The sequence below is a fragment of the Puma concolor genome, chromosome A1 (assembly GCF_028749965.1).
Source record: "Puma concolor isolate L17-30 chromosome A1, mPumCon1.1.hap2, whole genome shotgun sequence".
NCBI lineage: Eukaryota > Metazoa > Chordata > Mammalia > Carnivora > Felidae > Puma > Puma concolor.
This window is the reverse complement of record NC_141667.1, coordinates 66,747,501-66,760,411: the sequence shown is the minus strand read 5'-3', so window position 1 is coordinate 66,760,411 and position 12,911 is coordinate 66,747,501. Positions and strand designations below refer to the sequence as shown.

Sequence of the window (12,911 nt, the reverse complement as noted above, 5' to 3'; positions counted from 1 at the left end):
GCATTTAGGAAAGTTTTTTTTGTTTGTTTTAGACATTAAGTGTCTTTAAAATTTTTTTTCTTCAAGTTTATTCATTTTTAGAGAGAAAGAGAGCACAAGCAGGGGAGAGGCAGAGAGAGAATCCCAAGCAGGCTCCACGTTGCCAGCACTGATCCTGATGCGAGACTCGTTCTTCCGAACCGTGAAATCATAACCTGAGCTGAAACGCAGAATCGAATGCTCAACCGACTGAGCCACCTAGATGCCCTTTTCTCCTTTTTTTGCTTAAATGTTTATTCATTTATTTTGAGAGAGAGAGAATGTGTGCATGTGCGCATGTAAGCAGGGAAGGGGCAGAGAGAGAGAATTCCAAGCAGGCTCCACTTTGTCAGCACAGGGCCTGTCATGGGGCTCAGTCTCTTGACCTGTGAGATCATGACCTGAACCAAGTCAGAGCTTAACTGACTAAGCCACTCAGGCACCTCTGAATTTATAAAAAAAAAATTTTGGGGAGCTTGTGCTCACCCAGTGCGGGGTTTGTACTCACCTGAAGCAGGACTTGAGCGCACCTGAATTCAGCAGGGCTCGAGCTTATGTGATGTGGGACTCAAATTCATGAACCGTGAGATCATGATCTGAGCCGACGTCAGAAGCTTAATGACTGAGCCACTCAGGTGCCCAAGATGCTCTGATTATCTTACTTCACCATCAGTTGTGGGTACAAAACCAAACTTAGTATGTGAAGGATCATATTGCTGACTAAAACTAGAATGAAAGTTTTGCCCTTTGTCTCCTCACAATCACTTTATTTTACTGCTACCGCTGCATTCAGAAAGATTTGGGTTTTTTGATGACAGAAGTCAGTGAAGCTTGTTTTTAAATCTAAGATTAAAAATAATTAATCAATAAGATTATTTATTGTATGGGAGATGCTCAGTTGGTTGAGCGTCTGACTCTTGATTTTGGCTCAGGTCATGATCCCAGGGTTGTGGCATCGAGCCCTGTGTCAGGCTCTGTGCTGAGCGTGGAGTCTGCTTAAGATTCTGTCTCCCTCTGCCCCTTTCCCCCCTCCCGCATTCATGTTCTCTCTCTCTTTCTAATAAAAAAGAATAATGTATTTTGAACATAATGTGAGCTTTATTTCTTTCATTTAATCATATTAAAGTATAATTAAAACAGGCTTGATTAAAACTTAAAGTGATAATGCTATTAAATTAATGTTTGCATTTTCTCACATATTTATAATACTTTGGATTTTACTGAATAAATTTAACATACCACATATAACATGGTCCTTCTGCAAATGGAAGTCCACTCATCATGTGCTTGGATATTTTGGCAGTGTCAGATTGCTGTAAGTTTCTAAGTGCATATTTTCATTTTCTATGCTTATTTTGTTAGAGCAGTAACAAGGAGTGTGCTCATCTGTAGATCATGTTTTCAGTAGCATTGATACAGGTTTTACAGTGACAGAATATTCTACTCTCAGCATTATTGTGCACACATCTTTGTGCTTGTGTGTGAGTGTATCTGTAGTATAAATTCCTAGAAGTATATTGGTGGACAAAGAGTTTGTACATTTATGATTTCAGAGGTTATTGCCAATTTACCTTCTAACCATATTCCACCCATTTTATCCCATCTAGCATAAGAGTACCTGTTTCCCCACATAAAGTGATTTATAACACATTTTCTTTTACTATTAATATAGGTTTAAAAAAGTATGTAATTATTTTGATTTAGATGTTCAAAGTGAGGTCGAGCATCTTTTCATATACTTACGAGCCCCTTGTGTATTTTTCCTTATGAGATATATTATGTGTTTTGCTAAAGGCAGAGGTTATTTTTTATTTATTTTTTATCTTTAAATTTACATCCAAGTTAGTTGGCATATAGTACAACAGTGATTTCAGGAGTAGATTTCTTAATGCTCCTTACCCACTTAGCCTATCACCCCTCCCACAACCCCTCCAGCAACCCTCTGTTTGTTCTCTATGTTTAAAAGTAAGGGAGGAGGGGCTCCTGGGTGGCTCAGTTGGTTAGGAGTCCGATTTCAGCTCAGGTCATGATCTCAGTTTGTGGGTTCAAGTTCTGCGTCGGGCTCTGTGCTGACAGCTCAGAGCCTGGAGCCTGCTTCAGATTCTGTGTCTCCCTCTCTCTCCGCCCCTCTTCCTCTCAAAAATAAACAAAAAAAATTTTTTTAAAAGTAAGGGAGGAGGTTAAATATTGGTCTTTTTATTGATTGTAAGAGCTCTTTATATATAAAGAAAATTAGTACTTTTCCTAATATGTAACATAGTTTTCCCCAGCTCTATTGCTTTTTTTTTTTTTTTTTTTTTTTTTTAAGTTTATCTGTTTATTTTGAGAGACAGAGTGTGTGAGTAGACGGGAGGGTCAGAGAGAGGAGGAGAGAGAAAGAATCCTAAGCAAGCTTTGCACTACCAGTCTGGAGCCTGACTGGGGGCTCGAAGCCACAAACTGAAATTATGACATGAGTTCAAACCAAGAGTTTCACTTAACCAACTGAGCCACCCAGGTGCCCTGCTCTGTTGGTTTTTAGGTACTAATTTAAAATAAATGAGTACACACTGACTGTAATCATACTCATTTTTAAATCTGAATCAAGCTTTCCCTGTACTTTAGTGCATGTTTAATGGTGTTATGCAGATATTTACATGAGTGTCCATTTGACACATGATAGTGTCAATATATTATGTCTTTCAGTTTTTATGATTTTTGTTTCAGATTTACATGTTTTCTTTTTTGTACCATAAGGGATCTATTTCTGATGTTTCTGTGAACATTTACAATAGCCACTGATTCTGCAGAGGTTCATTGGCCTCTATTAGTTGTAGAAGATGTGGAAAGAGTACTACTTGTAATCATAGCCATTCTGATGATATTTCTTATTTTGCAACAGGAACCAAAGGAAGAGAATGGATTGCAGAAAATGAAGACAAAACAGTCAAATAGAACAAAGTGTTTGGCTAAAAGAAAAATTGCACGTATGTTTTCATTTTTGTGTTGAGAATACTTTGAAAATTGCAGCATAGAATTGATACTAGTTTCTTCATTAGGAAGAGGTTTGTCAGATTAAGGATGTATGTGCCTATTTATTCTGGATTCTTTTGAAATTTTTAGGATTCACTGTTTCCTATAGCTTACACAGTTGACTTATGCGTAGAGGGTTCAAATTAAAAATGTGAACTTCAGAGTTAGGCATACTTGGATTTGAATCCTTGTTTCAGCCCTTAGTATATAGTCTTTAGGCAAATTAGTACTTTCAGACTACCTCTGTTTTCTTTCTTTCTTTTTTTTTTTCTACCTGTTTTTTTTTACCAATAAAATACAGATATAACAGTGGCTCAAATAATGGTACCTATTATAATGGTACTATTTTTATCATGTTAAACAAAATTCAACCAAGTAAATTTGAAGATCTGATTGGCTTATTAAATGATTCATGAATCAGGCAACATTCCATCTGGCAAGTAGAGGGATGCTCTGAGGAGCTGTTTGAAATGGAAGCTTTTTTTTTTTTTTTTTTTCAACGTTTATTTATTTTTGGGACAGGGAGAGACAGAGCATGAACGGGGGAGGGTCAGAGAGAGAGGGAGAGAGAGAATCGGAAACAGGCTCCAGGCTCTGAGCCATCAGCCCAGAGCCTGACGCGGGGCTCGAACTCACGGACCGCAAGATCGTGACCTGGCTGAAGTCGGACGCTTAACCGACTGCGCCACCCAGGCGCCCCTGAAATGGAAGCTTTTTATAGAAAGGAGGGTGGGGCAAGAAAATTAATAGCAAAAAAAAAAAAAAAAAAGGATTATTTCAGGCAAGATCACTTTCTCTTACTGGGAAGGACAGGGGTCTTATTAGGTAGATTATGTCATTTTCCTTTGGGGGATGGAGAGAGTTTATGTGATAGATTATCTCATTGGTACTTAATCAGAATATTCCTGATTTACAGGTTAAGACTTACATTAATGGGGGAAGTTGAAACTACAGTTAGATTAGATATTAAGCCCCAGTTTGGTGACTTGGCCTGGCACAAGTGATGGCATTTTGGGCCCGTGGGCTTTCTTGTTAACATTCATTAAAATTATAAGGGAGAAATTCTCCTGTGTGTCTCCTCTACTCTTAACACTTCGCTGTGGTCATCACACGTGTTGGGGGTTTTCTCCCACACCAAACAATTCTCTAGTTCTCAGTCAGACCCTGTCTGGTATCCCAGTTTAAAACAATTCTGACACTGCCTGCCTGGAGATAGTGTCAGATCCCACAGGTCTGCCTTCACTTTTGATGGCAACTGCAAGTCCATGTCGTTACCTGTGCATATGCCTGACTGGCTATAAAGTGGTTCATTTGACCCCCTCCTAGGGTTTGATTAATTTGCTAGAATGGCTCACAGTACTCAGCGAAACTGTTTACCTACCAGATGACTGGTTTATTATAAGGGATGTAGTACAGGAACAGGTAGAGGGCAGAGGTGTATAGGGCAAGATATGAGGGAAGGGCTGCAGAGCTTGCACGTCCTTTCCAGGTGTGTCACCTTTCCAGTATCTTCACTAACCTAGAAGCTCTCCAGACCCTGTAGTTTACAGATTTTTATGGAAGCTTCATTATGCAGGCATCAGTGATTAAATAATTGGCCTTTGCTGATTGGTTCAGCCTCCAGCCAGCCCCTCTCCCTTCCCTCAAGGCTAGGGGACAGGGATGAAAGTTTCAGCGCTCTAATCCCCTGGTTGGTTCCTGCATCCTGAGAGGCTTTCCCAAAGTAAATGCATTAACATAAACTCAGGTATGGTTGAAAGGGATTGTTATGAATAACAGAAGATGCCTTTATTGTTCTTTTCACTCAGGAAATTCCAAGGGTTTTAGGAGTGCTGTGCCAGGGAACAAAGTTCAAACATATAGTTATTAGTGTAGGTCACAGTATCACAAAAATTTTTTCGTTGTAGATTTTGCTTTGTGAAGTTACTTCATTATTATTTTTGGCATTTTAATGTGATGTGAAGTGTTCATTTCAGTGAATTTTTCAAAAGATATGAAAACTAGTTGAAATTATTACAAAGGTTGATTGAAAATAAACAAGGCTTTATTTTACTGTTAATTTGAATTTCAGTGATTTAAGGTAGAATTCTTAGCCTTGTAAAATTGACCACACAGTTCATTGTTGTGAAATCATTCCATTATGTCTAGAGGTAGCTTGTCACTAGGTTAGATCTGTTGAATGTACCCAAGTTATTTTCAGTATTGAAAATTGATAATAGTTATTTTTTGGGATGTGATCATCTTTATCAATTGGTAGTTAAATTTATGTCATCATTGGTGGACTGTTGATAGTTGCCTGTTTGGTTATTCTGGATCTTTACAATCAAATTGGGTTTTATTTTTTTATTTGGTTGTGTTATGCTTTTTTATCTGGTCTGACAATCCTTTTTATCTTTTTAATGTATTTTGACAACTTTTGTCTTTTAGTTGTCTTTTTTTTTTTTTTTAATGTTTATTTATTTTTGAGAGAGAGAGTGAGACAGAGCATGAGCAGGGGAGGGCCAGAGAGAGGGAAACAGAGAATCGGAAGCGGGCTCCAGGCTTGGAGCTGTCAGCACAGAGCTGAACGTGGGGCTCGAACCACGAACCATGAGATCATGACCTGAGCCAAAGTCGGACGCTTAACTGACTGAGCCACCCAGGCGCCCCCTGTTTTTTAATTGTCTTTCACATTTACATTTAATGTAATTGTTGATGTTACTGAATTAAAGTCTGTCATTTGAGAGCCATTTGTTCCAGCTGTTCTTTGTCTTTTTTCTTTTTCTTTGTTTTTATGAAAAAAATTTTTTTGATGTCTATTTTTGAGAGAGAGAGTGACAGAGCATGAGCAGGGGAGGGGCAGACACACACACACACACACACACACACACACACACACACACACACAGAATCTGAAGCAGGCTCTAGGCTCTGAGTTGTCAGCACAGAGCCCAGTGTAGGGTTTGAATTCAGGAACTGTGAGATTATAACCTGAGCTGAAGTCAGATGCTTAACTGAACTTTTTCTGTCCTTTTTTTTTTTTTTTTTTTTTTTTTTTTTTTTTTTTTTTTGTATTTGGTTCCATTTTATTTCTACTACTGGTTTTTTTTATATCTCTTTTAAAAAAATATTTAGTGGTTGAGGCACTTGGGTGGCTCAGTTGGTTGAGCATCTCACTCTTGATTTCTGCTTGGGTAGTGATCCTAGGGTTGTGGGAACGAGCTCCACATTGGGCTTTGTGCTGGCATGGAGCTTGCTTGAGACTTTCTCTTTCTCGCTTTCTCTTTCTCTGCCCCTCTGCTCCTCTCCCCTGCTTGCACTCTCTCTCTCAAAAAAAAATTTAGTGGTTGAGCTAGAGTCTATAGTACATACATTTAATTACAGTCACCTTCAAATAATGTTATGTTGTTTCATGTGTAGTGTAGACTACAGTACATTCCCAGTTTTTGTCTACCCTACTTTGTGTTATTTTTGCCGTACATTTTAGTTTTGCATATAACACACAATATGTTGATACTTTGTTTTAGATAGTTAATTATCTTGTAGAGTAATGGAAATAAAAAGTAAAGAATTCCATACTTTTGTTTATTTGTGCTATCTCAAGGGCTATTCTTTGTGTAGATCCCAATTTCTGTGCAGTTTCATTTTCTTTCTGCTGGAAAGCTTTTTTTTTTTTTTAATCACTTTTTGTAATGTAGACTGGTTGCCAGTCAATTCTCTGCTTTTGTTTGAGAGTATTTCTTCATTTTTATGGTAACTACTTTATTCAGATATAACTCCTGTACCATACAATTCATTCATCATACAGTACCTCCTTGTATTGTATGAGTGTTCTAATTCCTTCACATACTTGCCAACACTTCTTTTCCTTTTTATTTATTTTTTAAATTATAGACACCCCAGTGGGTATGAAATGATCTCATTGTGGTTTTTGATTTACATTTCTCTAATGACTAATGATGTTGATCATCTCTTCATGTATTTGTTGGCCATTTGTACATTTTCTTTGGAGAAAAGTCTTCATATCCTTTGCTCATTAAATTTTTTTTTTTTCAACGTTTATTTATTTTTGGGACAGAGAGAGACAGAGCATGAACGGGGGAGGGGCAGAGAGAGAGGGAGACACAGAATCGGAAACAGGCTCCAGGCTCCGAGCCATCAGCCCAGAGCCTGACGCGGGGCTCGAACTCACGGACCGCGAGATCGTGACCTGGCTGAAGTCGGACGCTTAACCGACTGCGCCACCCAGGCGCCCCTAAATTTTTTAAGTATAAAAGTCACATAAAACATACTGTTTAAAAATTTAAAAATTAAAAAAATTAAAAAATGTTTTTATCATGAAAGAGGTATTGAATTTTGTCAAATGTTTTTTCTGTGTCTGTTAAAATGATTATTTGGGTTTTATCTTTTTTTTTTCTGCCCCCCTTTTTTTTTTAATTTACATCCAAGTTAGCATATAGTGCAACAATGATTTCAGGAGTAGATTCCTTAATGCCCCTTACCCATTTAGCCCATCCTCCCTCCCACAACCCCTCCAGCAACCCTCTGTTGGTTCTCCATATTTAAGAGTCTGTTGTGTTTTGTCCCCCTCCCTGTTTTTATATTAGTTTTGCTTCCCTTCCCTTACGTTCATCTGTTTTGTATCTTAAATTCCTCATATGAATGAAGTTGTATGACATTTGCCTTTCTCTGACTAATTTCACTTAGCATAATACCCTCTAGTTGCATCCATGTGGTTGCAAATGGCAAAATTTCATTCTTTTTGATTGCCGAGTAATACTCCATTGTGTGTGTGTGTGTGTGTGTGTGTGTGTGTGTGTGTGTGTGTGTGTGTGTGTGTGTGTATATATATACAGCACCTTTATCATTCATCCATCGATGGACATTTGGGCTCTTTCCATACTGTGGCTATTGTTGATAGCGCTGCTGTAAACATTGGGGTGCATGTGCCCCTTCGAAACAGCATACCTGTATCCCTTGGATAAATACCTACTAGTGCAATTGCTGGGTCGTAGGGTAGTTCTATTTTTAATTTTTTGAGAAACCTCCATACTGTTTTCCAGAGTGGCTGCACCAGTTTGCATTCCCATGGGTTTTATGTTTTAAAAACTTTGTTGATTTGGTATACTAATTGATTTTCTTATGTTAAACTAACTTTGCATTCCTCGGATAAAGTCTCCTTTGTCATGGTGTAGAATACTTTTTATATGATGCTGGATTTGTTTTGCTGGTATTATGTTGAGAATTTATTGCATCTACATTTCGTAAGAGATACCAGTCTATAGTTTTCTGGTCATGTGTTTGTGTGGATTTGGTGTCAGGCTAATATTGGCCTCAGGGAATGAGTTGGCATTTTGGTTTCTCCTTTAATTTTTGGAAGAGTTGGTGTTAATTTTTCTTTAACTGGCAGAATTCACCAGTGAAGCCATCTGGACCTGGGCCTTTTTTTGTGGATAGGTTTTGATTACTGGTTCAGTCTCTTACCTATTGTAGTTTTATTCAGGTTTTTTCTGTAACTTCTTGAGTCAGTTTTGGTAGTTTGTCTTAGGAATTTGTGTTTCCTCTAAGTTAGCAAATTTATTGATGTACAGTTTTTCTTATAGTATTCCATTATAGTCCTTTTTATTTTTATTTTTTTAAGATTGTTAGGAATGTCTCCACTGTCAGTCCTGCTTTTAGTTGTTTGAGTCTTCTTTTTTCCTCCCCTGCTCAATCTAACTCAAAGTTTGTCAATTTTGTTGTTTTCAAAAATTATTCTTTTTATCAACTTACCTGTTTTTCTATTTTCTATTGATTTCTTCTGTATTCTTTTAGGTTTAGTTTTCTCTTTTTTTCCCCTGTGTCTTGAGGTAGAAGTTTAGGTTATTGATTCAAGATCTTTCTTTTTTAATATAGGCATTAGACAGCTGTAAATTTCCTAAGTACTCCTTTAGCTGCATTCTATAAGTTTTGAAGACATACTTTATTTTCATTCATATCAAAGTATGTTCTTTTTTTCTTAAGAGATTTTATTTTTAAATAATCTCTATGCCCAATGTGGGGTTCGAACCCACAACCCTGAGATCAAGAGTTGCTGGGTGCCTGGGTGGCTCAGTCAGTTGATTCTAACTCTTGATTCGTCTCAGGTCATGATCTCATGGTTTGTGAGATCAAACCCCGCATCAGGCTTTGCGCTGACAGTGTAGAGCCTGCTTGGGATTGTCTCTCCCTCTCTCTCTGCCTCTCCCTTGCTCTTGCATGTGTGCACTTGCTCAGTCTCTCAAAATAAATAAGAGAAAAAAAAAGTCATATGCTCTACTACCTGAGCCAGCTGTGTGCCCCCCAAAATATTTTCTACCTTTTTGGTTTCTTCTTTGACCCATTGGTTAGTTTAGGGTGTTTTGTTTCATTCTGTGTATTTGTCAGTTTCCCAGATTTCTTCTTTCTGTTATCACTAATTTCACTCACTGTAGTTGGAAAACATACTTTGTATGTTTTTTATCCTTTTATATTTATTGAGGCCTGTTCTATTGCTATCATGTGATGTATGGAAAATATTCTATATACACTTAAGGAAAATGGATACTCTGCCATCAGGGGGAGTAGTGTTCTGTAGATACTTGTTTGGTCTAGTTGGCTGGAGTGTTAAATAGATCTTTGTTTGGTCTACTTGGGTTATAGTTTTGTTTAAATTTTCTATTTCCTTGTTGATGTTCTGCCTAGTTCTCCCTGTTACTGAAAGTGGTATGTTGAATCTTACTCATTTTTGAAGAATGTTTCCCTTGTTTATAGAATTCTGGTTTGACACTTATTTTTTTTTCCAGCATTTTCAGAATGGCACTGTGTTGTCTTCTGGCTGCACGGTTTTGGTGAGAAGGTGATGAGAATTCTTACCTTTGTTCTTTTGTACGTAACCTGTTTTGTTTTGTTTTTTTTTTTGGTGACTGCCTTCAATGTAGTGTGTGTGTAGGCTTCACGCCCAGCATGCAGCCCAATGTGGGGCTTGAACTCACAACCCTGAGATCAAAACCTGAGCTGAGATCAAGAGTTGGATACTTAACTGACTGAGCCACCCAGGCACTCCTGGAATATATATTTTTTAAATATTCTTTTTGGATCTGTGATTTGTAGTCTCTTATCAGTTTTTGAAAATTCTCAATTTTGTTTTATTAAGACTATTTTTTTTAGAGCAGTGTTAGGTTCACAGCAAATTGAGGGGCAGGTACAGTGATTTTCCATTTACCCCTTGATCTCATGCATGTATAGCTGCCTCCATCAGAGTGAAGCGTTATAATTAATGAACATACTTTGACATATTATTATCACCTGAAGTCCATAGTTTACCTTGGGTTCACTTTTGGTGTTGTACATTCTGTGGATTTTGACAAATATGTAATGACATGTATCTGTCATGATATCATACATTTTCACTGCCCTAAGAATCCTTTGTGCCCTCCCTATTCATTCCTCCTGCTGCCAGTCTCTTGGAGTCCCTGGTCATTTTACTGTCTCCATAGTTTTGTCTTTTCCAGCATGTCATATAAGCCTTCATACAGTATGAAGTCTTTTCAGGTTGGCTTCTTTCACTTAGTAATACACATTTAAGGTTCTTCTGTGTCTTTTCATGCTTTGGTAGATCATTTCTTTTTATTTGCTGAATAATATTTCATTGTCTGAATATAGCATTGTTTATTCATTCACCTACTGAAGGTCATTTTGATTGCTTCCAAGTTTTAACAATTAAGAATAAAGCTTCTATAAATATCTGTGTGCATTTATGTGCATCTCTTCTGGGTAAATAACCAAGGAGTCTGGTTGTTGGATTGTATAGTAAGAGTATGTTTAGTTTTGTAAGAAATCGCCAAACTGTCTTCCAGAGTGGCTGTACCATTTTGCATTCCCATGATCAGTGAATGAGAGTTCCTATTGCTCCATACCCTCACCAGCATTTGGTGTTTTCAGCATTCCAGAATTTGGTCATTCTAATAGGTGTATAGTAGTATCTCATTGTGTGTGTGTTTTTTATTTATTTATTTTGAGACAGAGAGGGTTGGGTAGAAGCAGGGAGAAAGGGATAGAGAGAGAGAGAATCCCAAGCAAGCTCCACACTGTTAGTGCAGAGCCCAATGCTGGGCTTGAACTCACAAATAGTGAGATCGTGACCTGAGCCGAAGTTTGATGCTTAACCTGTTGAGCCACGGTGTGGAGTCTGCTTGGGATTCTCTCTCTCTTCCTCTCTCTGCCCCTCCTCTGCTCATGTTCCCTCCCTCCCTCTGTCTCTCTCTCTCTCTCTCTCTCTCTCTCTCTCTCTCTCTCTCTCACACACACACACACACACACACACTCAAAAGTGTGTTGTTTAATCTCCATGAGTTTTTAGATTTTCTAGTTATATTTCTGTTAAAGATATGTAGTTTAATTTCATTGTAATCTGAGAGCAGACGTTGCCTGATTTTTATTTTAAATTTGTTAAGGTGTGTTTTATGGCCCAGAAGTAGGTGAGCTTGAAAAGGGTGTATATATTCTTATTATTGGTTGAAATAATCTATAGGCTCAATTATGTACAATGGTGTTAAGTTCAATTATATCCTTCCTGCTTTTCTGCCTGCTGCATCAGTCCACTTCTGATAGAGGGATATTGAAGTTTTAAAATACGATAGTGGATTCCTGTATTTCTCCTTGCAGTTCTATCAGTTTTTGCCTCACATAGTGACATTATTGTTAGGCATTTACATGTTGAGGATTGTTATGTTGTCCTGAAGAATTAACCTCTTTATCACTATGTAATGCCCTTCTTATACCTGATAACTTTTCCTTGCTCTGAAGTCTGCTCTTTCTGAAGTTAATTTAATTACTCCTATTTTCTTTTGATTAGTGTTATTATGGTAAATTTTTCCATTTACTTTTTCACATATGGTTTTTATTAATTTGTTATTTTTATTATTATGTTGAGATATTTTTTCTCTAAACTCACTTTGTTGTGAGTTTTTATCATGAATGGGTATTGAATTTTGTCAAGTGCTTTTTCTGCCTCTTTTGAGATGATCATATGATTTTTATGCTTCATTTTGTTTCGTTTATTGAAGTATAATTAACATACAATGTAATATTTTAAGTGTGTGACATATTGATTCAATATTTCTTTACATCACTCAGTGCTTATCGCAATAAGTGTAGTCACCATCTGTTACCATACAACATTATTACAATATTATTGACTATATTCCCTATGCTGTACCATCTATTCACTTTTAATCTCTAGCTGTCTTTATATTTAAAGTGGGTTTTTGGGGCACCTGGCTGGTTCAGTCAGTGGAGCATGTGACTCTCGATCTTGAGGTTGTGAGTTTGAGCCCCACATTTGGTGTGGAGATTACTTAAAATCTTTAAAAAAAAAAGCGGGTTACTTGTAGATAACGTAGTTGGCGGTTGCTTTTTGATCCACTCTGACGATCTCTTTTAATTTGTACATTTAGTCCTTGGCATTCAAGGTGATTAATTGATTAATTATTTAAAAAAATTTTTACTTATTTAAGTAATCTCTACACCCAGTGTGAGGCTTGAACTCAACCCCTAGATCAAGAGTCACATGTTCCTCCAGTTGAGCCAGCTAGGCACCCCCATGTGATTATTTTGTAGCTGGATTAAGGTCTGTCTTATTTGTTACTGTTTTCTGTATTTGCTCCTCTTCTTCATTCCCATTTTTGTCTTCTACTTTGTTTCTGCCTTTTGTGGTTTTAACTGAGCATCTTATTCAATTTTCTCTCCTTAACATTTCAGTTATTTTCTTTTTTTATATTTTTATTTATTTATTTGTTTTAGAGAGAGAGAGAGAGCGTGAGCAGAGGAGAGGGCAGAGGGAGAAGGAGAGAGAATCTCAAGTAGGCACCAGTGAACTCAGTAAGGTGGGTCTTGATCCCATG

At 37.4% G+C, this 12,911-nt stretch overlaps 1 protein-coding gene across 6 annotated transcripts in view; it reads left to right on the top strand.

Annotated features, from left to right (window-relative positions):
- UIMC1 (ubiquitin interaction motif containing 1) overlaps window positions 1-12,911 on the top strand; it is a 118,504-nt gene that overhangs the window by 32,862 nt on the left and 72,731 nt on the right. For 4 of the 6 annotated variants that reach the window (XR_015240642.1, XM_086676460.1, XM_086676724.1 and 1 more), the window contains exon 3: window positions 2,900-2,984. The exons of the other annotated variants lie outside the window; for them this stretch is intronic. Coding sequence is in view for 3 of the 4 variants with exons in the window: in XM_086676460.1 (XP_086532586.1) it covers window positions 2,900-2,984 (85 nt within the window). In the remaining variant the exon portion in view is untranslated. The remainder of the gene's footprint in view (window positions 1-2,899; window positions 2,985-12,911) is intronic. 6 annotated transcript variants of the gene reach the window in all.